The 27,767-nt window shown below is 41.1% G+C and overlaps 1 protein-coding gene and 2 non-coding genes across 3 annotated transcripts; 2 read left to right on the forward strand and 1 right to left on the reverse strand.

Moving 5' to 3' along the window:
• Nucleotides 1-522: 522 nt before the first annotated feature.
• LOC136530236 (small nucleolar RNA R71) lies at nt 523-629 on the reverse strand. Its single transcript, XR_010777720.1, has one exon. It is a non-coding gene; the product is annotated as a small nucleolar RNA R71 (small nucleolar RNA).
• A 4,199-nt stretch (nt 630-4,828) lies between these two features.
• LOC136530043 (small nucleolar RNA R71) lies at nt 4,829-4,935 on the forward strand. Its single transcript, XR_010777551.1, has one exon. It is a non-coding gene; the product is annotated as a small nucleolar RNA R71 (small nucleolar RNA).
• An 8,105-nt stretch (nt 4,936-13,040) lies between these two features.
• LOC136529841 (ABC transporter A family member 7-like) lies at nt 13,041-26,086 on the forward strand. Its single transcript, XM_066522897.1, has 18 exons — nt 13,041-13,290; nt 14,319-14,700; nt 14,817-14,893; nt 14,979-15,123; nt 15,839-15,958; nt 16,044-16,171; nt 16,569-16,727; nt 16,861-17,023; nt 17,105-17,230; nt 17,331-17,414; nt 17,644-18,005; nt 18,350-18,550; nt 23,644-23,753; nt 23,854-23,938; nt 24,962-25,090; nt 25,168-25,273; nt 25,390-25,478; nt 25,568-26,086. Exons 1-18 carry the CDS (start codon nt 13,045-13,047, stop codon nt 25,865-25,867), a joined length of 3,012 nt encoding a protein of 1,003 aa, XP_066378994.1. The 5' UTR covers nt 13,041-13,044; the 3' UTR covers nt 25,868-26,086.
• Nucleotides 26,087-27,767: the final 1,681 nt, after the last annotated feature.

Consider the following 27,767-nt stretch of genomic DNA (forward strand, 5'->3'; position numbering starts at 1 on the left):
ATAAAATTATAACACCTCTGCTTTAGCAGGCTTACCCTTGTTTGTCTTTGTTCATATCTTATACAGGGTATTACAGGTTTGGTTGTGATTTACCAATAATTTCCATCAATCAGGATCAACCAAATCAAGAGGAAGCTCAACACTAGTTTTTGAAGCTATGACCAACAAGACCCTGCGTGAGTTCTCTACTCCAAGCACCAAAAACATTCACACTGGACCAACACTCAGAACTACCAACCTCGAGTTTGAGCTCAAGCGAAGCCTCATCAACATGGTGCAAGCTACCCCATTTAGTGGAAAGGCACATGAAGATGCTAGTGCTCATCTTCAGAATTTTCTAGAGATAAGTAGCACGGTTGTCATCAAGGACGTAGCTCAAGACATCATACTACTTCGCTTATTTCCATTCTCACTTGTGGGACGGGTGAAGCAGTGGTTCTACATCAATAAAGATCACATCAACACATGGGCAAAGTGTTTAAAGGCCTTCCTAGAAAAGTTCTTCCCTGTAGGTAAGACCAATGCCTTAAGAGGAAAGATTTCCAATTTTCAATAGCAGAAGGGAGAAACCATTCTAGAAGCATGGGATTGTTTCTAAGAATACGTTTCAGATTGTCCTCACCATGGAATGGAAGATTGGTTGCTCATGCAAAGCTTTTACCATGGATTAAATCAGAAAGTCCATTAACAACTGGATGCTATTGCTGGAGGATCATTTATGTCACTCACTCTTAGAAAAGCTAAAACTCTTATGGAAAAGATAACCTCTAATCAAGGCTGATCATCATGCAACATTTAATTATGCAATAAGAGCAAAGAAGTACCAGAAGAGATGTGTGCACTGTCAACCAAGATAGACGTCTTGTTGAATTGCCTTGAATAGCAAGCCAATTACAAGAGAGATCGTCATACCATTCAAGATGCATTCAATGCTCAAAACACCTATGGAGAATATTTGGGGGTTGAATTCCCTAAATATCAGGAGGATGCAAATATCATCATCAACAATTCTGCTCCGTAATAACAGAGACAAGGATAGAATCAATAACAACGGTTAAATTAACAAGGTAAGTACCCAGGTAATTACTATAACTCTTCTAATTCTAAACAACCATCCTTGAGAGACCTGATCTTAGAACAAGCTAGGATTAATGAGAATATTTCTAAGAAGCTTGCTTTTAATGATAAGGTCCTGGAAAACATAAATGCTAAAATGAATAGTTTTTCTTCCGCCATAAAAGACCAACTTAGCTATAATAAAAAAATAAAATCACAATTAGCCCAGTTGGCTGCTGCTCTACCTTTTGCCACTAACCTTGAGAAGGTAAACGCCATAACCACAAGAGGTGGCAAGTCTACTCATGATCCACCATATCCAACAAGGACAGGTAAGACACCAGTGGTAGTGTAGGAAGAGAAGAAGAGAACCGATGAAGTTGAAGAAGTTGGGCCACAAGAGCGAGAGTTACAATAAGATTTTTATGACACGACCCTCCTACCTTTTCCATGCAGAAATCGAAAAGCCAAAATGAATGACCAGTTTGGTAAGTTCGTAGAGGTAATTCAAAAGTTATATATCAACATTCTGTTGCTAGATGCCAAATAGGTTCCTACCTATGCGAAGTATATCAGAGACATCCTCAACAACAAAAGACTACTGCCTTCCACTAAGGTAATCAAGTTAACGGTAGAGTGTAGTGCAACCATCCTAAACACTTCACCTGTCAAGAAGAATGATCCAAGATGTCCCACTATCGATTGTTTGATCAGGAGCCAGAATTTTGAGATGTGTTATGCGATCTTGGAGCAAGTGTCAGTGTCATGCCCAAAAAGGTCTTTAATAAGCTTGACTATTCAACACTCACACCAACATCGATGTGTTTGCAACTGGCCGATCAATCGGTCTGCTACCCTATAGGGATCGCTGAGAATATTCTGGTAAAAATACAAAATTTCTTTGTTCCTATAGATTTTGTAGTACTTGACATGTAGGAGGACATGAAGACACCCCTCATACTTGGGAGACCCTTCCTGAGTACTATAAATGCTCACATTGATGTAGGAGCCGAAGAAATTAAATTCCATATTAATGGAAAGGAAGAGCGGTTCACTTTCAAGCCAAGACCAGAATAATGCTCCAATCTAGAGTGGCATGAGAAGCGAGTATCAAGGTCTCCATCTCTAAGACCAAAGGATATACCTAAAGAATAAACCAGAGTGGAGAAGTCCTGTCCAGTGGACTCAAAATTCTGAACCCTCGCCGAGAGGTAACTCGGTAGTTATCCATAATTACTTTTTGCGTTATATTTTTCTTTGGCATGTTTACTTTTTAATACTTAGAAAAATGAAATAAAAATTCATATCATGGCATCATAAAAATTCAAGCCCCCATGAAAATAATTTTTATGGAGCACAAAAACCCATAAATAAATATTTACCGCGGCGACGTAAAAATTAAAAATACCATCATTCATCTTCTTATATTTCATAGTATCATAAAATATTTTTGCATTGTATTTTCATACATATATACAGTAGAAATACGGGCACCAGGACCCATAGACACTTGGGGCCCACCACCATCACCTCCATCTCCACTCAACCTCCACCATCACCTCCATGTCTTCACCATATCTCCACTTATCTCCATTCTGCATCGTCTAGAGCAAATATCCACCAAAAGGAGCACTCCATTTACTTAACCACGAAGCAAGGATCCACCAGAAAAATGGAGAGGCCATTTGGCCATGGTGTGGGGCTAGCTGGCCTGCTACCTTCCCCTCTATAAATACAACTCCTTCCTAGTTGCTCTCGGCCTCAGACACAACACAAAACAACCTTCCAAGTTCAAAATTCTAGTTCAAAATTTCATAGTTGAAATTTCCTTGGTAGAAGTAGTGTTGGAGTAAGAAAGAGTGTGAGGAAGTTTGGGTGTGAAAGTAGTGCTGAAATCTTGAGAAAGAGAAAGAGAGGTGCTACTGAAATTTGAGCAAGAAAAAATAGAGTTTAAGAGTGGTAGTGCTGTCCAAATTAAGAGAGGAAATTAAAAAGAATTAGGGTGGAAGTCATGCCACAATCTTGACTTTTGGACAGCTAACCACTAATATTTTTATTTTCCTAATCCCGTTCCATGAGTTGTGTTGTTTTTTGCAGGAAAATGAGCAAGATCGCTGGCAAGCTCAAGCGGGCGATATCATTCCGTTCAACAAGAAGTTCTTCATCCCGAGCAAGCACCAACATAGAGGTTGATCCTCCATCTCCCGCTATTGGAGCATCGTCCCTATCAGCCTCCATGGAAAGGAATGTTCTTCTACATGAAAAATAGCTCAAGCTCTGGGGAGATAGAGAGAAGAACATCTACATGAAGCCGAAGACCTATGATTTTGTCCTCACTCCTACCTACGATCCAGCCCTACTACAAGCCATAGAGAAAGGAGGAAGCACCTCGTAGGAGTGCCTCTATGAGGATCACTCGCTACCCGCAGCCTCGATACCATGGAGAGGACCGCATTCCAGATGGTCCTGCCTTCAGCATCTACACATGATTTGATCAAGCAGGACCTTCCTAGGTGCACCATCTTGTGCATGTAGGCTAGGACCAGTCGGGATCTTCCCATATGCACCAACCTAAACATGCTGGGTGAGAGCAGCTTTCTCCGCATCATTCGGAGAGTTCCTAGCATCAGGGCTCAAGTGCGCAATGACAGGATGACAACTTTGACTACTATTAGCAACAGCCATATGAGGAGGTCTCTAGTGGCTATCAGGGAGGACATATGTCCTTCTCTACTCGTGGCTTCTATGAACACCCCATGGGCTATCATGATCAAGACATGAGCCACCATCCGTCGTCCATGGGTTACCATGAGCAGCAGATGGAACACGCTCGCTTCGACACTAGGCTCACTACCATCGAGGAGAGCCAGCATGAGATCCAGAGCATCCTGCACCAACATTCCCAGTGGCAAGAAGAAGTAGGACAACGCCTTGCCACCATCCAACAGCATTAGGAGCAGGAGAATGACAATTGGCGATACTTGTTCTAGGGTCTCCACATCGACCCGCCTTTTTGAGAGACCGCAGCAATACCCAGCTTAGGGGAGGAGACCCATTATTTTAGGTAAGTTTTCTTTTTGGTATTTTATTATTTTCTTTAGTTTATTTAATTTTTGAATTTGTATTATTAAAAAATACAAAACTAAGAAAAAAAATTGAGCTATTTGAGTTTCAGTTATTTTATTAAAGCTCAATTGATTTTTAATAGGGGAGCATAAATCTTCTATTTTAAAGTTAATATTTTCTAAAATTTTATCATTATACGTTAGCTTTTTAGTAATATTTTCATTTATTTTTGCCTGGCCTAGGACCAGGTGTTTCAAGGTAGGTTGATGCGAATTGTAATTTGAATTGAAGTTTGAATTACCTTCTTGCGGGCGAGACTGGTTGTTGATATATGCAGTGTCTTCACGGGTTTCAGGGCAGTTGTTCCCCAAATGTCTAACCGCACCACAGACTTCGTAAGTCATTTACGAGTCCATGGCCTGAATGGTGGCCTTCATAGCTTCCTCCTCATGGGCCCTTTCATTCAGTCTTGATAGTAACAAATCTATTTTTGTGGCAAGCATATCCACCTCCTTCACGGTATGCATGACTTTTTTGTTGTTTTTGTTCCTCCGCCTAGCTTTGATTGGCCACCATATTCTCGATGAGAGTCATAGCTCCATCGATGGTTTGGGAGAGAAACACTCCTCCAGCAGCGGCATATACGTGCCCCTTTGACATGGGTGTGAGCCCCTCATAGAAGTTATGGAGCACGAGCCAATTTTCCATCCTGTGGTGAGGGCAGGCCTAGATGTAATCCTACAGCCTCTCCCATGCCTCGAGGATCGATTCCATTGAAGTTTGCTAGAAGTTTGAAATCCCCCCTTAGAGCATTGGTTTTGCCCATGGGGAAAATTTTTGCGAGGAACGCCGTGGAACATTTGTCCCACGTACTGACAACTTCCTTCTCTTTGTAGAACCACTATTTCACCTTTCCCGTGAGGGAGAAGGAAAACAGATGGAGCCTTATGCTAGCTGGTGCGATGTCTTTGATGACGATGGTGTCGCACATCTCTAGGAAGTGTTGCAAGTGTGCACTTGCATCCTTGCTTGGCAAACCACAGAATTGGTTCGCCTACACCATCGTCATTAGGCCAGTGCATAGCTCGAAGTTTTTGGTACCTGTGTTGACAGTGGGCCCAATGGGCATGTTGGGGACAGCGGGGGTGGAGTAGTCGCAGAGTGTCTTGGCCATAGCGGTAGTAGCAGATGGTACGGGGGTGACTGGTTCACTTGCCGGTGGAGTGGCGGAAGAAGAAGCGGCATGAGACTGGCTCTTCCATAGGAGTGCCTTTGGGTTTTCTATATAGTTATCCGGTAGGTCGAAACCACTCATACACTATCCTATTTTCATCCACAATAGGAAGAAAACAAGCAAAATTAGCCTGCATAAACTATGGCTACCATTACATACATGTGATCATGATCATGTCCTACTAGATTCTTTAACTTATGCCCTCTCCAGCAATAGCTCTAGAAATGCTTGTTGGCATTTCTTAACACAATCACCAAGTATGGAGGTTTTAAGTCCATCCCGAGCAATGGCGCTAGAAATGCTTGTTGGCATTTCTTAGCGCAATCACCAAATATGGAGGTTTTAAGTCCATCATCGGAAATGGTGCTAGAAATGTCTGTTGGTATTTCTTAACATCATAACTAAGATTGAGTAAACCTTAGCGACGCCGCTAAGAAACACCAACTACGATAGTTCTTAACGATTATAGAAAATATCTGCAAGCGAACGGATCTATCGTTGTAGCATTTCATCCAGAAGTACTCAGGGTATCGCTATTTATATTTTCCTAAAGAAGAGCAAGGTATAAGAGTCTAGCATGAGCATGAACTAGATTACATACTTGCATAGTGAACCATAGTCATGACAGGGGCAAAAATGGTATTTCAAGGATATGAGAGCATGACTTTAGAAGAAATCTTCTTATTATTCATACCAAGATTTCTATCCTTTCTCCCAAGGAGCCAAGCCCTCCTTGATAGCTCTTGCTAACACCAAACTACTACTAAAAGCTAAAAGAGTACAAGAGTGTGGTAGTGATGTAGAGGCTTCAAATGTTGATGTGTGTTGAAAGGTTAGTACTACCCCTCTTCTTGTACTAGTGAGATGGTCGGTTTAGCGCTGAAAAATAGGGAAACTACCGTGAACCACCTAAGCATGGTGGCTTGCAACCGCCAGAGAAGCATGGGCCCGAGAGGCAGCAGCTGGGGTGCGGTAGCGGCTGGGGTGAGGCCACACCCCTGGTACGCCCACACCCTATTGGGCCCGCCTCATGACCGCCTTTGTGTGGTCGGTTCTTGGGTGGTCCTAGGCCTCGTCCACGTCAGTGCTCGGCCCAGATTCACGAGTTGCTTGGGCCTTTGCTTGGCTCTTTGGTATAGGATCTGCATTATGCTTTCTAGATTGCGCATTTTGATAATTTTCCCATGTATTTGATATATGTGCCCTCCAAACACTAAGTCTCCAATATATGTAGAAATAGGTCAATAATAAATCATATGTGTCAAAAGTATGTTCATTTCTCCTGTTTTAGATAGTAATTGGCGATCGAATGTTGTCGTTAAGGACCGCCAACAACCGCACACTTGGTGGTTCGGTGGCTAATTGGCATCACCCACCAAGCCCATATGTTGGGCACCACAAGAACCTACCCACAAGTGAGGGTAGCTCAATGACATGCTCTACTAGCGTTGCTCTTCATGGCTCCCACGGGGTGAGCATGGTACCCCTTACAATCACTTCTTCGGAGCACCGCATAATATTCTTTGCGTACTTCAATGGAGACCACCACCAAACCATCTAGGAGGTGGCAAGCTCCAAGAGTAACAAGCACCACTGGCTTGCAACTTAAGCACCTAGTGCCACTCAATGCAACCTCACGATGAAATCGCACTAGAATCACTCTCACACTCAATCGGATGATCACTATCAAGCGTATGTGAGTTAGAGGGCTCCCAAGCACACCTACACAAGCCACCAAGGCTTATGGGTGCTTAGCAACTAGCCTAAGGCCGAGCTCCACCTCTATTTATAGCATCCAAGCCAAATAGAGCCATTGGAGCTTTTGGGCTGCTGTCTACGAGGGCACCGGACAAGGTAGGGCGGTGCCCTCCAATGGTTGACTCCAATGGCTAGAAACTAGCCACTGGTCACCAGACAGGGGTGGCGGTGATCACCCAGGCCAACCCCTCAGTTTCCCTCCTCTCTAGAAAAATAGGGCGGTGCACCGAACATAGGGCGACAGTGCCCATGGTGGTGACCCCCTTGCTCAAACACCAAACTCGCCAGCCTCGGGTAAAAAGGGGCGGTGGCACAGACACACCCCAGTGGTGCACCGCCATCCTAGGGGCGGTGTACACTGGACATGGCGGTGCCACCCCTTCTCTATTGTTCATGGATGAGGCCAAGTGGGCATCACTCTAGGGGTGGCGATGCCCCCATGGCAGCACCCGAGCCCGGTTTCTCTACACACCTATAACCGGTAAAATGAAATGCCCTATAGGTTATATCTTTGTCTTGCGCATTCCATTTCATTTTCTCCAATGTTGATGCAACACATGCACCAACAATATCACAAATGATATGATTCACTTCATATCATCACATGACCTTATTGGTTCATCAATCTTGACCTCACTTGCTCTTCATCGTTGCCTTCGTCCATCGGTGATAAGTCCTGCTCAAGTTTCACCACCACACGGTCCATCGCTCCAGAGCCTCTAACTTGCCTTTCATGCTAGCAACTAGTCCATCAAGCCAAGTCTTGTCTTGATCTTCTCCACCTTAGTCATATGACTCAATATCATGTGTCATATGCAATGAGCTCCTTCATCACATGTGTGAGCCTTGCAACAAATCGAAGCCATCTTCACCGTCATGGCATGAGATGCTCACACAAGTATACCTATGGACTAATCACCTGCATATCTCATATTTAAACACATTAGTCCATCTAGATTGTCACTCAATTACCAAAACCAAACTAGGGACCTTTCAATCTCTTTCTTTTTGGTAATTGATGACAACTCTACAAAGATATGGAAATTAAGCTCAAATGGATTCATGTTGCTTGCCCAAGCAATTTTACTATGTGTAAATGATTTTGGACAAGTACCACAAACCCAAATTGGTAGTATTAGCTCCCCTACATATGTGCTAGAGTGTTTGGTTTGAAACTTGCACATATGCATGGATTGGAATCATGGGAGAGTAATTACCACCAAAATGATGCTAAGGTATATAGAATAAACCTTTGAAGTGTGATACCATCAGAGTTACACCTTTAAGTTCATCCTTAGCATCATGGTTAGCTAGATACCACTTGGAAACAAAAACACTAGATACCCTGTGAGATCAAAATTAGAAGCAAGGTACTAGTATTACTTGAAAACATACCAAGTGTCTAGCTATCATCCTATACATGCTAGTTTTCAAATCATCATTCAAATTCTATAGCTGGCATACACTACACAAGCATGCATATCAAATTTAAAACTTATGCAATGCAAGCAAGCACATGAATATGCACATATCAAATGCAACCGATCAAGTTCATGAGCTTGATCCCCCTACTTATGTGCTTCTCTTGTCCATGTGTGCTTCTCTTGTCCAAGAATTTTGATCCTTCTCCATTCTTCAATGTTGCTCCCTCTTTGTCCATGTCCAACTTCTACTTCTCCCCATGATGCATTTACATATCGTTGTTCCAACTTTTTCCCCTTTGTCATTAATTTCCATAAAAGGTGTGCTTCTTATTAATATAAAGGATTGTATTAGGGTAGATGGTTGATACTTAAATCTTGCATTTTTTATAGACACCACCACATATGTTGGAATGGCACAACTTGTAAAGTTCTTGAGATACCACATATAGGATCTTTGACCTTGATACCAGTCGGTGGGGCACCTCCCCCTATGTCATAGCATGGGTCTTCCACTTGATAAACTTGAACTCTTGTTGGTGAGAAAACTTTCTTCACTTGATGATCACTTAAAGTTGAGGATCACTTGTGGAACCACCATTTGATATGCTAGATACCACTTGTATGAATGCTACTTGTAACAAGGTAATAATCTAGATATATCACGTGTAAGAACAATCATGGAACCACTCATTGTAGGATTTGTCAATTATAACCATTTCTTGAACACTAGTCATCTTCATGAGCTTCTATGTTTGACTTGAACTAGATTGATTTGTCTAAGCTTACAAGTCTTATTCTTGCTTCTTCATCTCTCTTTCATATCTTCTCTTGCCCCATCTCTTGCCTTTGATCTTGCTCTTGTTGAAGCCAATGCCACTCATGTTATTGTGGCTTTCTTAATGATTGACTTTGCTAGTCTTGAAGCTAATGCCACTCTTGTCACCAAAGTTTCTTTGAGTCTTCAATATATGCTCAAAGGTGACTTGAGAGTTATAGCACCTCTCTAACTTGTTGCTTAATTTCTTCACTTCTCTTTTGAGCTCATTGTTCTCGTTCAAAATATTAGTCTCACAAGACATATAAGTAGAACAAGCATCTAAATATGAAGAATATGGCATAGCTAATAGATCATCACAAGAGGTGGATACATGCTTCTTCCCTACATCACAAGAGTTAGTCACTTGACTCATGTGATGAGCTCTCATTCTTTTTAAGTTTCTTTGAAAGTGCTTTAATGAGAGAAGCATGTTGTTCTAATAATTCTTCATGAGATACAAGAAGTTTCTCATGAGTTAATTTTAGCTTATCATGTGAAGCTCTAAGAACATCAAGTAAGTGCTTATGTTCTTCACATGAATTCTTTAGAAATGAGTTTTTATTTTTCAATTTCAATGTTTTAGCTTTCTCATTTTCTAAAGTTATGGTCATGCTAGCAAGTTGATCTACAAGCTCATCATATGAATCAACATGATCAACCATATTAGTATTTTATACCTTTGTGTCACCTTGTGACATAAAGCAATGTGGTGATGGAGAGCTTGTAGAAGCATCACTCTCATAGCTCGAGCATAAACCATCATCACCATCATCAAGTGTGCATGGAGTAGCATAATCATTTCCATCACTTGTGGTATCATCATCAACCTTGTCAAATGAACTTGTAGTTGATCTATCATCATCATCACTTGACCATGAGGTGGAGCAATCTTCCATAATCATCAAGTTGTGGTCATGCTCTACATCCTCATGCGCCACCTCCATGGGCTCATCATCTTCATCACCGGAGACTGTCCCATATTTTTCATTGAGATAAATTCAAATCTCATGGGCGGATGTCATATCTATGATCTCACCAAATATATTATATTTCATAGATTGATAGAAAATGTTAGTAGCTTGGCAATCGAGATGTAGGCATTTCTTTTGCGCTTGAGTTGCATTCTTTTTGTCCAGCGCATGAGAAAAGTCCACATCTATGATCCACCACGTTTGAGGGCAAATGAACTTAAAATTATTAATCATCCAATTTTTTCATCGTGCAAAGTGTGTGCCATAAAAAATTTATGGACACTCAACATCTAGACCGTAAGTCACTATCCTCTCGGGTCGGTGAAGACCACAAATGAGAGACCTAGCTCCGATACCACGTGTAGAGTCGAGATGATGGATTAGAGAGGAGGTGAATAGTCTTTTCTAAAGTTAATCGCACCGGCTAACCGAAACAAATACGAAATTAAAACTAACAGTCTAGCCAAAACTACATCTCTCTGTCTAAGTTTTCTAACACCTTAACAAAGATACTAATTAAACAGATTGTTCGGTTTCTTTTTTCAGAACAGTGTTTTTTTCATAATATTTCAACTATAACCGTATTTTTCGACTAATTTCAGCTCTGATTCAGCAAGCCGGACGTGACGTAAGTCGTGACGTAAGTTGCCGTAGCTGCAGACCCTGGCGTGGCCGGCTGCAGTACCTCCGTGGCCAGCTGCAGACCCTGGCGGACAGCAGGCAGGTGGTTGACGATGACAAGCGGATGGATGGGGGCACCAATGATACGAGCGAATGGCGGCGGATGGATGGGGGCACCAATGATACGAGCGAATGGCGGATGGATGGGGGCACCAATGATACGAGCGAATGGCGGCGGATGGTTTGCGGCACCGACGAGGGCTTGCCCGTGTTGCACTGGATCACGGTGTGGCGCGTGTGAATAACGATAGAAACGGATCCAGTCGATGTGGCCCATTAAATATGGATTACAGAGTTGATTTTTTTTCTCTCGATCACACAAAAAAATTTACGCATTTTTTATATTAAAAAAGAGAATTTTGTTTACAGCACGCCCTTGAGACGCTCTAGAGGGCTAAAAAGTTTTATAGATAAGCATTAGCCCTCCCTAGAATACACTAGCTAGCTAGGCTACTACTCGCTGCACATGACAGCCAGTTATTTGCGCCGGCTTGCACCCACAGTTCCGATTCTCGCTTGATCGTTGCCAGGAATGCCGGCACTTGGGTGACTCCACCACGAAAGCAACGCGCATTTCGCTCCTTGCATATTACAGAGTGGATTAAAGAAGCTGTTGTGGTATCCTAGTAATTTGGAGAGCTATCTACTTTAGAGATTCTCTAAATTGTGCTTTTTAGAGATTTATTTTACAAAATCTCTTGGAGATGCTCTAAAAAATGAATTGAATTTTGTAAAAAAAATAAATAAATAAATTAGGACACTCTGTTCGGCTGATCCAGTTGTGGTTGATTTTGGCTAATTCAATAGTATTCTGTGAGAGAAAATAAGCTAAAACAAGCTGAAACAAGCTGGAATATGACCGGGCGAACACGCCGTTTTCTCTCATTTAGTTCCGGCCTCAGCGTGTGGAGACTGGTACTCTACGCTGCTCGCTGTTTGAATCAGCTGAGCGCAAGTCAATTCTGAAATTTCCACGAGCGAGCACATTGTAAGGGATCATAGTTGTATTAATTATTGTATTTTTTTTAGCTAAGCTGCCGAATCATGCGGCATCGTCTTGACTCTTTAGAGACGTCAAAACTCAAAATGAAATCCCGTCCCACGTGTCCACGTGGACACTCGATAGGTTGCTTCGCCCCAAAAGCCAATATCGACACTATCAGCAACTTTTGACTGATCTGATCCGGCCGGATCGCTGTCTGTTCGCGGGGAGAAATTTGAAGATATCTGAATAAATTTAAAGAAATCTAGGAGAGAGTGAACAGTATTTTTCTATCCACGCACAGTGAAATCCGTCTGGAGCCGAACGAGCCCAAAGGTGTTTCGTGTATATTTATACTCCTCCGTCTCAATTAAAAGAAAAAGTAAATCTAGCCTCCTAAGAGGTCAATTAATTTTAATTTTAGCTAAATTTATATAAATTTAGCCTCTTTTAGATTAATGATAAATTGTATTTTCTGAGCACACATGACCAGCTAGTAAAAAAAAGCGGAATCGCGTCCAGAATTCAACGAACCGCGTACATAGACGTAACTGAGAATTTCCGGATAAGAGCGGTCTCGGAGGAACAAGACTTGCCACAAGAATCGTCAGAGATGGCAAGATGCGCATACGTCTGTTGAAACCTGAAAGTAAAGCTTGCAAACAAATGACGCAAACAGTTTGCGTGTGATGACATTTTATTATGGTATAAACGCGTGAAAACAGTCTGCTATGACGCCCGTGGGGATTGGTGATGCGAGGCGACACTTCATCAGATCAGATAATCATAACAATTAACCAAAAACCTGCAACGTCAAGACTTTTTTTCAAATGCTGGATTTTTTCGCGCGCGTTTCACGATTTCGTAAGTTGGCAAATTGTTTTCACCAACTAATAACACCAGGAAACCGGAATGGTTATTTCGAGGGAAAAAAAGAAACCGAAATGGTTAAGGTAGAAGAGCAGCAGAGTTTGACCCGAAAATTATAAAAAATTTCCTCTGTGGCGGGACGCAGCATCTCTCGTCCATTCGCCTCTATAAAATTCCCCCTTCTGATGATCTTAACAGCTAATGCTAGTTGCCCCCCTCTTGTGCTTCTCTTCCTCCTTCCATCGAGTCCAAGCCTTCAGAAAAAAAAAAGTCCACGCAGAGAGAAGGAATTGAAACAACAGCGACGAACCAAGAACTGCCGGGGCACCATGGAGCTGCCTTCTGCCGCGGCGCGGGTGGCGGCTGCGCCAAGGCCGCCGTGCTTCGCGTCGCAGACCAATGCTCTCCTGCGCAAAAACCTCATCTTCCAGGTCTGATCCCTAATCGCTCTGGGCTCTGGCATTTCCCTCAGTTCTTTTTTCCTCTGGTTCCCTCTCTTTTTGGTAATATATAATTGGATTAACCAAAACCAATTGGCTTCCCGTTTCGGGTTGAGTGCTACAGGCTAACGACTTTGCAAAAGTACAAAACTCTTGGGTCTTGACTCAGTGTGGATACAGTGGCCAGAAGTTTCTATTTTCTGAAAAAAAGACTTTTACTTGCCAAATGGGCATGTGGACATGTGGTTTCAGTTTTCATTGTCCTGCTGTTGAGGAAGAGACTTCTATGGATCACAATCATTACAGGATGTTCTTTTGGCCGTGTGCTGCAGGAAGTCATGGGTTGAAGTGGCCACTTATTCCCTTTTCAGAAAATACTGCTTAATCTTCCTTGCAAAATAAAAGAAAAACAAAACATCATTGTATATTAGTACTTATGAACTTATGGTGATGTATTATATTGTAAGGGCAAGGGCTAATTGCACCTTTGCGCAGATGTGCCTCTTTGAATGAAGGGCCACAATTTTGACACTTATCTCCATAGTTTCTGCTATTGTTGAAATTTTGGGCATATTTGTGGTCAATTGTCCTTTTGGCAGTTGAGGGATTGGGAGGACGGGGATGAGGCCCAAACACTTCGGGGTAGAATGAAAAATCAGCTGATTTCCCTGCCAATCCAGAGGGCTCTGATCTAATTCCTTCCTAACCAAACAAGTCCTCAATGTTGGATGGGATTTGTTGTAAGTCAAAATGGAAAGAATTGAGATCGCTGTCCACTGTCCACAGTATATGAAATTTTGTTTCTAAACATCAAAAGACGTAGTGATGCCACTTGCACTGAAGTTTCTACTCTAATGATGTTTTTTCGCTTTTCATCTTATGAGCTTAAGACATGCCAAGCGATCCTTCCAGGTTTATTAATGACATAGTGGCACTGGCATTTTCCATAGTTCTTTAATTATATACTGGTTGTATGAGTCAAACTTACAGGTGTTGCTCCATTTCTTGTCATCTTGCAGAAACGTAATAGGAAGGGAACCATTCGGTTAATCATAGTTCCCATATATCTCTGTCTCATAATCAGCGTTCTTCAAAGAGTCATCAACAATTTTCTAGATAAGCCGAAATACAGGTGTGGTTGCAAGTGCATTGATGTCAATGGCACAGGCCCTTGCCAAAATGTGTGTGGAATTCAGTACTCTACACTGGATCAGGCACCTAGTTGCCCCATTCCAAATCCTCCAAAATGGCCTGCTCTCGTGCAAGTACCCCTCCCAGAGTATCGCGCTGTGCAGGATTCCTCTGGCTTGTTTACAGGCTTCCCTGACGAGTCATGTAGAAAGACACAATCATGTGTTGTCAGTATACCCTTTGCTGGAGCAAACAGGACTCTATCTAATAGTAAGCAGTTTGGACCATCTTCTTTTATTCCCCAAATACAGTTAATACAGGATTCTTAGTTATTAACCATGTTCCTCAAAAACTCAACTGCTCAACTTTACCCCTTTGTTTGTCAGGTATCATGCAGAACCTGTTCACAAGCTCACCGCTTTTAAATATTTCTGATTACACAAGCATATCAAGTCTTTTGCTTGTAAGTTGAAATCTCTGTGCTAGTACTTCTATCAATGCTTTGCCAATAATGAAAATAAAAAAAACTTTCTAATATATAAATCCAGGGTACAGATGTACCAGGATCTTCTACAGGATTTGTTGAACCTGCTTTTATCTCGGCTCGACCTATATATGTTCTTCAACCACAATGCAAGTCCAGTGCTTCAGTTACAATCCCAATTAACGTCGGTTCTGTTAATGCCCAGAAAGGTATTGTGTTCTTTCCTTGTCTTTTAGTCGAATAGTGGCCCCTAAGAAATAAGTGGACCAATCACCAACCTCCTTGCCATGGACCTTACTAGTTGTCAAAGTGTATAAAAAAAAAGGAAAAAATGATTATTCCGTAAGAGTGCCAAAGGAGTTGAGGAAGGGACTGAATTCCCTCATTATCCTAGTTTCATGAGAAATCTAGAAGCATCAGAACTCTTGTGTGTTTGAAGGAGCGTCACCAAATATTCAGGAGCTTTTACAGACCATGGGGGATGAATGCAGCATTTGGTGCATGGCGGGCGCTTCAAAACTCATTGATCTCCTAGCTAGGTCGCTGACCCTGGGGGTTTAAACACCAGTGTGGTCAGTTTTTTTTTGGTCATGCCTCTTATCTAGTTGCGGTGAGCTTATAATCTGTTTTTGGGTGTGTGTTTGGGTGTTGTTCCTCAAGTCCATTTTTTTTCAAACATGGTTCATTGTACTGTTTCTCTCTTAAGGAAATGATACATAGGTCTCCTGCATAGTTTGAGAAAAAAATCCTTATCCTGAGTCCTGGGCCATGCAATTTCCAGCATTGTCTTCTCATAATTATCATTGATTTTTCTGCATTCCAGAATGTTTTTCATCCTCTTATTGTCATACTTACATGCTTCTTGTCTTGTTGGGGATATTTTGTTTACAAGCATTTCAAACTTGAACAACTTATTTTTGGCAGAGATAAAATGTGTTCAAGGTTTACCCTTGTGGCGGAACAGTTCGGCAACAATTAATGAGGAAACATGTCAGGGCTACCGGAAAGGGAAAACTGCTGAAGGGATAAATGAAATTGCGATGGGTATGTCACCTCCCCTTACCGTGCTATAGTGCAATATTTGAGCATTAAAAAACATGAGTACCTCTAACCACCTCTGTTACTGCAGGCTATGATTTCCAAGACTCAAACAAGAAGCATTTTAATGTCCTTGCTTTGTATAACTCGACGTATGAGAATGCCTCTTTCATTCCAATGCCATTTGCACTTCTGCGCATTCCACGCTCATTGAACGCGGTGTGTGTCATTTACTTCACTGATATAAAATTGAAGTTTTCTCATATTTATTTTCCTATTAACCCACTGAAAAGGTTGATTTTCTGTTGTAAAATGCTAACCCTTTCAAATAATGATGAATTGATGAGCATGCACAGCCATATATAGTTTTTAATATTTTTTAACATATATTAGTAGGGTATTTTGCTTTTGTGTGTGCTTCAGTTATAACTTTATCTTCTGTTTAACATTTTTACTTATGGAACTAATCTCATTATTGCTAGAATGATTTCACCTTTTAAAAACAAAGATACATTATTACTCTTACAGTCTTACTTGCTCATTTTTCAATGCAATCAAAGAACCTATACAGTCAGTTACCCTCAAATAACAACACATTATCTTGACATCTGTTCAGGTATCAAATGCCTATCTCCAACTTATTCAAGGTTCAGGCGTAAATATGTTGCTCGACTTCACAAAAGAAATGCCTAAGCAAGCCACCCGTCTGACATTTGATTTTTCTGCTGTCGCCGGTCCACTATTTTTCGAATGGGTTGTTGTCTTGCTTTTTCCGGTATGATGTTATTGGAGTTGGTTTCTTTCTGTGAGTAACATATTATATACACAGAATACCAATGTGCATCACAAAAACTTTTAAACTCCATTCATGATTTCAATAACAAAAATACTCTTGAACTACAATTCAGGTTATGCTGACCTACCTTGTATATGAGAAGCAACACAAGCTCCGAACAATGATGAAAATGCATGGACTTGGGGATGGCCCTTACTGGAATATATACTATATGTACTTCCTTATTTTCTCCACATTGTATCTGATTGTATTTGTCATTTTCGGATCCGTCATAGGTAGGATATCCAACAATGATCATCTTAACAAAAATGTACTTTGTTTGAAGCTGTTTATCTAATTCAGCTGTTACTTTGCAGGTGTGAACTTTTTCAAGATAAACGACTACAGTATACAGTTTGTTTTCTTTTTCAGCTTCATTAATCTGCAGATTGTATTGGCCTTCCTAGCCTCATCATTCTTTTCGAAAGTTAACACTGCTCAGGGTATAACAAAACTGCACCATTTTATTTCTGTGTTCATACCAATTTGTTCAGTTATGGAAGATATGTGATGTTTTTTTGTTTGTTATCTTATTGCTACCAGCAATTGCATACCTGTACATATTTGGGTCAGGGTTGATGGCAGGATATCTTATTCGCAATTTTATTGAAGGGGGAAAATTCCCAAGTAAGTTTAGTGATCACTTTAAAATACTACAGTCTCTTTTTGTGTAAAATTCACATAACTGTATTGCTAAGTCAATTGTCATCATAAGATCACATTATGGTTTTAATCATGAATGAATAATAAGAAAGTAGATGCTGCATTTCCTGCTTCTCTCCAAAATGTTTCAGGTGTGGTTCTTTGATGGATCAATCTAAAATTATAGCATAATATTTCTTCCATGCTATTACAGGACACTGGATTACAGTTCTGGAGATAATACCTGCATTTTCTTTATATCGAGGACTATATGAGCTTGGCCAGTATGCTGTTAGATCTTCAGAAACAGGAAGCCCTGGCATGCGATGGAGTGATTTAAATGACCACACGAATGGAATGAGAGATGTGTTAATCATTATTATTTTAGAATGGTTGGTTTTGCTTCCTGTTGCATATTATTTCGACCATGCTTCTTCAGTTGGACACAGATCTAGTCTCCTTTCTATAATCAAACATCTCCTAAAGAAGGACCCCACTTCAAGAAGGATAACTGTTAATGACATAGCTGATAAGGATGTTCACATAGAGATGGAGAAGCTAGATATTATCAAAGAAGTAAGTTTCTTATTATGTAGCCATTTTTTCCCTTTAAAATTTTCCCACCTCCCAGTATTGTTTAGGTGTACTTTAAAATTTTTGGATTTGGCTATTGAATTATTTTTTTATATCTATCACTACTCTAATAACTTTTGTTGCTTTGTTGTATTTGCTTAGTCTAAGTTATCTCCTTTTTAATATAATCGGCAGCTCTTCTGCCTGGTTTGTTTTAAAAAAAAACTACTCTAAATAACTATATATATTTTTTCCTATGAATAAAATTTAGTCTGCAACTTCATTCATATCATTTGTGAGCAAATCTGAGTCTCAGATGTCACCGTACTACTTTATTTGTGCCTCAGAGAGAGACTGTTGATCAAGTGCTACAGCAACAAACTAGTGGCTATGCTGTTGTCTGTGATGACCTAAAAAAAGTATATCATGGAAAAGATGGTAACCCTGATAAGTTTGCGGTTCAAGGTGTATCACTTGCTTTGCCTTATGGAGAGTGCCTTGGTATTCTTGGTCCTAATGGAGCTGGAAAAAGCTCTTTTATTAGCATGGTTTGTCATCATATCCCTCTACATGATACACTTTATCTAAGCTCTATTGATTGTGAATAATAGAATAATTTCTAGTCCACTCTTTTCACATGCTTTATTTTTGTTTAAAACAGATTAGTTAGAATTTAATTCATCCTAGTATTTTTCTTCGCAATCTTCTATATTTTCTTTGAGCCACACATTGCCAGGAAATTTAGCCTTTCTTGAACCACGAGCTCCTCAAATCTCACAATGAAGACTATCAAATGACTTGTCTTTTTTCCCAACCCATATTGTGGTATGGGCCTTGCTATGGTACTCCGGTTTCCCCATAGGAGGTAAGAGCATGAATAAATCACAGTTCTTGATTTATAGAAAAGATTTTTTTTTTCTCGAAAAACGCAGGAGAGCTTTGCGAAGTAAAAATGGGAAAGAACCCATACAACACACCCCAGGCCAGCCAAAAAGGCAAGCCCTCACACCAACTCACTCCAACTCACGCCAAACTCCACCAAACTCTCTGATCCTTGGGATACAAGCACGCCCATGTCTGAATCAAAGGGCGCCCAACACCAGCACTAGGAACCTAACTTTCTGAATGGGGGGGGGGGGGGTAGTCAAGAGGGAAATTTCTTAAGCCCCAGTCATCGACCAAAGTTTTCGCTCTTCTCCAGCAATGATCAGGGCTCTTGCAATATCAGGGGCTGCTCCATCGAAAACACACCTGTTGCGATGAGTCCATATAGTCCATGCCCCAAGAATTATGAGAGAATTGATTCCTTGCAAAATTGTGTCACTAGTAGCATTACTTACTCTATCCCACCAATCAAAAAATGAGAGATCAGTGGGCTGAGGGGAGACGGATTGCAGGCCAACTTGTGACAAGAAACTGAACCAGAATTCTCTTGTAAAGACACAGAGAACGAGGAGATGATCAATGGTTTCTGCTGCTTGGTCACACAAAGGACAGCGCTCAGGGTAAGGGAGACCTCGGCGAGCTAATCGATCCGCTATCCAACATCTATTATGAGCAGCCATATTTATAGAGATGAAGGCGAGCTAATCGATCCGCTATCCAACATCTATTATGAGCAGCCATATTTATAGAGATGAAACTACAAAAAAAAAAATCAGGAAAAAGGATAAAAGGCCGGCTATCTCGGGCCATCCCCTACCTTCCTTGCCATAATGGTTACTGGAGCATGCACGCAGTTACGACACCTAATCCATACGGCAACAAACCAGATGTTTTCTTCTATCTTGCATGATTATCTCTTCATTGCTGTCTTGTACGGTAGCTAAACCATAAATGGAATAGTATTGCATAATTCATCCAAATTACACTTTCAAAAAGTATAGAGCCATCCTTTTAAAAAGAAAATCACAACGTTATGATTACAAACATTATTTTTCCAAAGTTGTTTCACACATGTTTACCTTTGTTCAACAACAACAACAAAAACAACAACAAAGCCTTTAAGTCCTAAACAAGTTGGGGTAGGCTAGAGTTGAAACCCAGCAGAAGCAATCAAGGTTCAGGCACGTGAATAGCTGTTTTCCAAGCACTTCTATCTAAGGCTAATTCTTTGGGTATATTCCATCCTTTCAAGTCTCCTTTTATTGTCTGTACTCAAGTCAACTTCGGTCTTCCTCTACCTCTCTTCACGTTACTATTCTGACTTAGGATTCCACTACGCACCGATGCCTCTGGAGGTCTCCGTTGGACATGTCCAAACCATCTCAACCGGTGTTGGATAAGCTTTTCTTCAATTGGTGCTACCCCTAATCTATCACGAATATCATCGTTCCAAACTCGATCCCTTCTTGTATGACCACAAATTCAACACAACATACGCATTTCCGCGACACTTATCTGTTGAACATGTCGTCTTTGTGTAGGCCAACATTCTGCACCATACAACATATCGGGTCTAATCACCGTCTTATAAAACTTGTATTTTAGCTTCTGTGGTACCCTTTTGTCACATAGAACACCAGATGCTTGGCGCTACTTCATCCACCTTGCTTTGATTCTATGGCTAACATCTTCATCAATATCCCCATCTCTCTGTAACATTAATCCTAAATATCGAAAGGTATTCTTCCTAGGCACTACTTAAACCTTCCAAACTAATATCTTCCTCCTCCTGAGTAGTAGTGCCGAAGTCACATCTCATATACTCAGTTTTAGTTCTACTGAGTCTAAAACCTTTAGACTCCAAAGTCTTCCGCCATAACTCCAGTTTCTAATTCACTCCTGTCCAGCTTTCATCAACTAGCACTACATCGTCCGCGAAAAGCATACACCAAGGGATGTCCCTTTGTATGTCCCTTGTGACCTCATCCATCACTAAGGCAAACAGATAAGGGCTCAAAGCTGACCCTTGATGTAGTCCTATCCTAATCGGGAAGTCATCCGTGTCTCTATCACTTGTTCAAACACTAGTCACAATATTGTTGTACATGTCCTTAATGAGTCCGACGTACTTCGTTGGAACTTTATGTTTGTCTAAAGCCCACCACATAATATTCCTTGGTATTTTATCATAAGCCTTCTCCAAGTCAATAAAAACCATTTGTAGCTCCTTCTTCTCCCTATACCGTTCCATAACTTGTCTTATTAAGAAAATGGCTTCCATGGTTGACCTTCCGGGCATGAAACCAAATTGGTTCATAGAGACCCGCGTTATTGCTCTCAAGCGATGCTCGATAACTCTCTTCCATAGCTTTATAGTATGGCTCATCAACTTAATTCCCCGGTAATTAGTACAACTTTGAATATCCCCTTTATTCTTGTAGACTGGTACCAATATACTTCTTCTCCACTCACCAGGCATCTTGTTCGATCGAAAAATATGGTTGAACACCTTGGTTAGCCATACTATAGCTATGTCCCCGAGGCATCTCCACACCTCGATTGGGATACCATCCGATCCCATCGCCTTACCTTATTTTATCCTTTTCAACGTCTCTCTGACCTCAGATTCTTGGATTCTCTGCACAAAGCGCCTATTGGTGTCATCAAAAGAGTCATCCAACTGAAAGGTTGTGTCCGTATTCTCACCATTGAACAATTTATCAAAATACTCTTGCCATCGATATCGGATCTCATCCTCCTTTACCAAGAGATGCTCCATTTCATCCTTAATGCACTTAATTTGGTTAAAGTTCTTTGTCTTTCTCTCACGAACCCTAGCCATCCTATAAATGTTCTTCTCTCCTTCCTTCGTACTCAAATGTTGGTAGAGATCCTCGTACGCTCTACCCTTTGCCATACTTACAGCTTGCTTTGCAGTCTTCTTTGCCACCTTGTACTTCTCTATGTTGTCCACACTCCTGTCATGGTACAAGCGTCTATAGCATTCTTTCTTCTCCTTAATAGCCCTTTGGACTTCCTCGTTCCACCACCAAGTATCTTTAGCCTCGCCTCCACTTCCTTTGGTTACTCCACACACCTCTGAGGCCACCTTCCAAATGTTGGTTGCCATCTTCTCTCACATGTTGTTTATGTCATCTTCTTCCTTCCAAGAGCCCTCTTTGATAACCATTTCCCTGAATATCTCTGACGTCTTTCCTTTCAGTTTTCACCACTTTGTTCTTTCATTCTTAGCTTGTTTATCTCTACAGGCACGCACCAGAAAACGAAAGTCTGCCACCAAAAGCTTATGTTGAGAAATAACACACTCCCCTAGTATCACCCTGCAACCCAAGCATGCCCGTTTGTCCTTTCTTCTTACGAGGACAAAGTCAATCTAGCTAGAGTGTTGTCCGTTACTGAAGGTCACTAGATGAGATTCTCTCTTTCTAAAGAAAGTGTTGGCTATCATCAGGTCAAAAGCTACCGCGAAGTCCAGAAGTTACTCCCCCTCCTAATTCCTACTACCATACCCAAAACCTCTATGAACTGTCTCAAAACTTACGCTTGTAGTACCTACATGTCCATTAAGATCTCCTCCTATAAAAAGCTTCTCACTACTAGGTACATCTCTAATCATGTCATCTAAGTCTTCCTAAAACTGTCTCTTAGCACTCTCGTCGAGGCCTACTTGGGGGGCATATGCACTAATTACGTTCAAGACAATATCACCAACGACAAGCTTGACTAAGATAATCCTATCTCCTTGCCTTCTCACTCCCACCACACCATTCTTGAGGCTCTTATCAATCAAAACTCCTACTCCATTTCTATTCGCAACTGTCTCTGTGTACCAAAGCTTGAAACATGTATTGTACACCTGCTTCGCCTTCTGACCCTTTCATTTAATCTTTTGAACGCATAATATATTTACACACCTCCTAGTCACGGTATCAACTAATTCTCTTAACTTACCTGTAAGCAACCCTACATTCCAACTACCTAAACGGATCTTAGTTGGTTCAAATAGCTTCCTTACCCTTCACACCCGTCGACTCAGATGTGAAGACCCTTGCTCATTTTTCACTACACCCGGGCGCCGATGTAGCGTGCCACTAAGGAAGCGACGACCCGATCCTTGCTCACTTGACACCATGCCCAGATCGCGATAGGACGCGTCACCAAGGGGGTGCCGACCCGGCCCTTGCCCATTTAACACCATATCCGGGTTCCGATATGGCGCGTCGCTAAGAGGCTTACGCCCCAACGGTTTTCTTTCTGGTTTCATCTCCATGTCATGCATCTATTACAATAAGTCACATTAGCATACCCACCTCTAAGTGTTGCCTTTTTCTAGCACATTATTCAATAAAAGAAAAATTACTTATGCCACGTTCAAACAAATACATTACATATGTCGAGTTCAAACAAAAACATTGCAAGGAAGAGTTATGTTCCAACAAAAGAACACAATATGAAGAGTTATATTTGTTGGGAAAAAAAGGTTACACGTTGGGATCTTTGACCACATGCATCTTAGATATAATTCCAAGATATTTTGCCTATGTTTCCTAATTATCTTCACTGTTTTCCAGAATAAAAGATATATAAATATATATTTCTCTAATTACCTCCTAGGATTAGGAGGTAATAAGTGATCAAAACCATCATGATCTACTAAATTGGATGGTCCACAGTTATTAAGAAGTACCATAGCAAATCCATTGTGGTGTTGATCCATCCTTCTCGTGCCTGCCAGATGATTGGGTTTGTAAAGCCAACATCAGGAAACGCATTTGTACGGGGTTTCAGCATACAAAATGACATGGAAAAGATATACAGCAGCATGGGAGTTTGCCCACAGAATGAGTAGGATATGCACTTCTTTATTCCTGAAATGTTCTGAGTAATATTTTTGTCCGGGACAAAAAAAAAATCAATTTAAACAATGCTCTTTATTTGAATGCAGTATGCTTTGGGAGACACTAACTGGCAGGGAACATCTCCAGTTTTATGGCCGACTGAAGGGCCTTAGTGGTTCGTCTTTGGATCTCGTAAGTAATCACATATTCACATGTATATCAAATGCTTACTCCCTCTGTTTCAAATGTCAGGTGTTTCAATTTCCTAAGTCAAATTTCTCTATTTAGACCAAGTTTATAGAAAAATGCACACCATCTACAACATCAAATTAGTTTCATTAAATCCACGATAACATATGTCTTGTGATGGAAGTATTCCGTGCACATTCTACTAGCTTACTGTTGAGTTTGTTAGAGTCCTTTAGTCTTTCAGTTGCTTCAAAGTCATTCAGTTGTTTCTGTTCAGGTTTGTTAGCAGTTGGTTAGTTGTCCTGGTCTTCAGGAAGTAGAGCTAGTGGGTCAGTTGCCTAGTGGTGTCGTGAGCTAGAGAATAGGACCACTTTAGCCGGTTGTTATGGACTTATGGCTTGCTGACCATGTAAACTCTTTGCTAGGCAACATAAACAAAAAAGCCGCAGTCTTGCAGCACCAATCCCACTGTGTTCTTGAGTGCTCTAGCATCAACAGTGAGTTGAGAGAGACTTGCATCTTGATGGTGCATTTCTTTGGTATTGTGGATGTTAATATATTTTTCTATGAACTTGGCAAACGTTAGACAAGTTTGGCATAGGACAAAACTTAAATACCTTACATTTTGGAACAAAGGAAGTACCACATAATTTGATAATAAAATAGGGGGTGTTCGGCTGGTACAGATTTGCACTGTAGTTCAGCTGATTTCGGTTGATTCAATAGTGTTCTCTGAGAGAGAATAAGCTGAAACAAGCTGAAACAATCCAAGACCAGATTAGCCGAAAGCTTGTTTCAGCTTATTCTCTCTCACAGAACACTATTGAATCAACCGAAATCAGCCGAACTACAGTGCAAATTTGTACCAGCCGAACCTATTTTATTATCAAATTAGTTTTATTTGGATGTTGTGAAATTGTTGTTCTGTTTACATTCTCCTATTGGATTATGTGAAACAGTTATGTACTTTTCTTTGGTGAAGCTTCAGCTTTGAGAAGAAATTTACAGCAATGACAATATTTGCAGGCTGTTGATGAGTCTTTAAGGAGTGTAAATTTGCTTCATGGGGGTGCTCCTGATAAGCAAGTGAAGAAGTACAGTGGTGGCATGAGGAGGCGCCTTAGTGTCGCCATCTCATTGATCGGAGATGCTAAAGTACTACTTTATACAGAATCTCACATTTCCATTAAGATACATGTAGGGACTTCTGACACTTCCTAATTGTGCCTCAGGTCGTGTACATGGATGAGCCAAGCACTGGATTAGACCCAGCTTCTAGGAAGAGTCTCTGGAGCGCTGTGAAGCAAGCAAAGCAGGATAGAGCAATCATTCTCACCAGTAATGTTCAGACAAGAAAACTGTGATCATTCCATAGCTTTTGCTTGGCCATAATTTGCTCTCCTGTTGTAATATTAACCACAGATTTTTGTACTTATTTTTGTGCACCTTTGCAGCGCATTCCATGGAAGAAGCTGAAACTCTTTGTGATAGACTGTGTATCATGGTGGATGGAAGCCTCCAGTGCATAGGCACGCCCAAAGAGGTATTCCCATACCACAACATTATACATACTTGATTATGGTTGCAGCAGCTCTGTTCAAACGGAGATTGACATACAAAATCATGTGGCAGCTCATAGCTAGATACGGAGGGTACTATGTTCTGACGATGACAACACTGCCCGAGTTCGAACAAGAGGTCGAAAATCTGGTGCGCAAGCTCTCACCAAGCTCCAGGAAGGTGTACCATCTGTCTGGGACGCAGAAGTACGAGCTGCCGAAGCAGGAAGCGAGGATCTCAGATGTGTTCATGGCCGTGGAGAGCTTCAAGAAGAGGGTGGAGGTCCAGGCCTGGGGCCTCGCGGACACCACCATGGAGGACGTGTTCGTCAAGGTCGCCAAAGGGGCCCAGTCCAGCGAAGAACTCTCCTAGACTCGTAGTCTAGATGCAATGGTGCTAAGGCAACGTCAAGGGCCTGCTGCTGGTGCTAGGTGTATATATGTACAGCACGTATAAATTCTTTTGTTACAAAGCAAATGGTTTGGTTTACCCCCCTTTGATTTTGGAATTTTGATAACAAGGATTCTTTGGATGGAATTGATTTTTTTTCGTCATTCTCTATCTTGGTAGGTGATGTATTTGTAAATTGATCATTGATTTATTGTATATTTTGTACTGTAAATTTGCAACACTGTATAATAGTTGTTGCTGCACGTATATGTGTACTGATGACAGCGTTCAAAATTCAAATAAAGTGATGTTATCTATGTTGGTATTTCGGGTGTGTTTGGTTAACTACCTGGGCAGTGCAGCATGTAGCCATAGGTGGGCCAGTCGGCGCCTGGAGGCAACAGGCTCAAGCATGTTTGTTTGTTTTTTTTTCCTTTCCCGTTAGTTTCTACTTCTTTTATTTTAATTTTTTTTGAACTCGAAGCATTTATATATACCCTCCGAATTATAATTAGTTTAATTTTGTTCTAAGTAAAATTTTCAGAACTTTCATCATGTTTATACTTTATAGAGTTTCATGAGATTTTTTCTATAAATCTTGATGATACAACTAGTGAATTCTCCCAAGGTATTTTTAAATAATCATTTTATTTCTTTATAAAATGATACATGCTTTAGAATATTTACAAAAATATTCTAACAATGTTAAACAGTAGCTTGATCGTCACTTGGACATGCCAGGCTGAAAGCGGACCACTCGGATCGCCACAAGGTAGACTCATTCGAGCGAACAACCTTCTGGCACCCGGTGTCCCACACCATACAAGGAGACGGTCAAGGATCCAACATGGGCGGCCGATTGGAGACATCGTTATTAGACATATATTTACTTTCCCTCTACTTGGAGGGGTTTTCTATATATGTGTATACACTTTTGTACGTCTAGTCTTTTTGGCCTTTGCAATAGAGCTAATTAGACATATACTAATAATCATGATGTGTCCCTACACAAGATCTGCTACAGTGACATCTACAATAGGTGCCACGCCTATGGCATGGTCCTGCCACAACGACATGAGTAGTTGTAAGGTCAGGATGGCGACTAGAGGGGGTTGAATAGTCGTTTCTAAATTTAATCGCGTCGGGTAACCAAAACGAATACGGAATTAAAACAATTCGGTCTAGCCAAAACTACACCCATCTATCAAAGTTCACAAGCACCTTATAAATATCCTAGTTAGGCAACAAAGGTGCCGGGCTAGTTAGAGCTCACCTATATAATTCAATGAGCAAGATCACACAAACCTATACCACTAGTATTTTACACATCGGAGAGCTCCTACATAATTCTAGTAAGCAAAAGCACAAAGCTCCTAAGCTTATTAGCAATGCTCAATAACAAGGCAACCAATGCCAAATTAGAGAGTGCAAATATTCAGCTACATAAATTAAGTAATGTGACTAACAAGGTTACACAAACCAAATTAGCCACGCAAAGGAGCTACTTCTATATTACACAAGCAAGAAGATAGCTAGTGAGCTACACAAGCTAACTAATCACAAGAGCAACTACACAAGCACAATGTATATGAAAATAACCACAAGCTTGTGTAAGAGGATTGCAAACCAACGGAAAGAACAATGTTGACACGATGATTTTCTCCTGAGGTTCACGTGCTTCCCAACACGCTACGTCCCCGTTGTGTCGACCGCTCACTTAGTGGTTCGGCGGCTAATTGGCATCACCGGTCAAGCCCGCACGTCGACACCGTAAGAACCTACCCCAAAAGTGAGGGTAGCTCAATGACACGCTCAACTAGAGTTGCTCTTCGCGGCTCCCGCGGGGCGAGCACAATGCCCCTCACAAAGCTCTTCTTCGGAG

This window comes from Miscanthus floridulus, chromosome 19 (genome assembly GCF_019320115.1).
Source record: "Miscanthus floridulus cultivar M001 chromosome 19, ASM1932011v1, whole genome shotgun sequence".
Taxonomy (NCBI): domain Eukaryota; kingdom Viridiplantae; phylum Streptophyta; class Magnoliopsida; order Poales; family Poaceae; genus Miscanthus; species Miscanthus floridulus.

Bases quoted from the DNA above. Each gene is read 5' to 3' on its own strand.
- LOC136529841 (XM_066522897.1), top strand. From the start codon at position 13,045: ATGATCTTAACAGCTAATGCTAGTTGCCCCCCTCTTGTGCTTCTCTTC. The intron at 16,172-16,568 runs GTGTGTGTCATT...ACATCTGTTCAG, and splicing joins TTCCACGCTCATTGAACGCG to GTATCAAATGCCTATCTCCA. The intron at 18,551-23,643 runs GTTTGTCATCAT...CGTGCCTGCCAG, and splicing joins AAAGCTCTTTTATTAGCATG to ATGATTGGGTTTGTAAAGCC.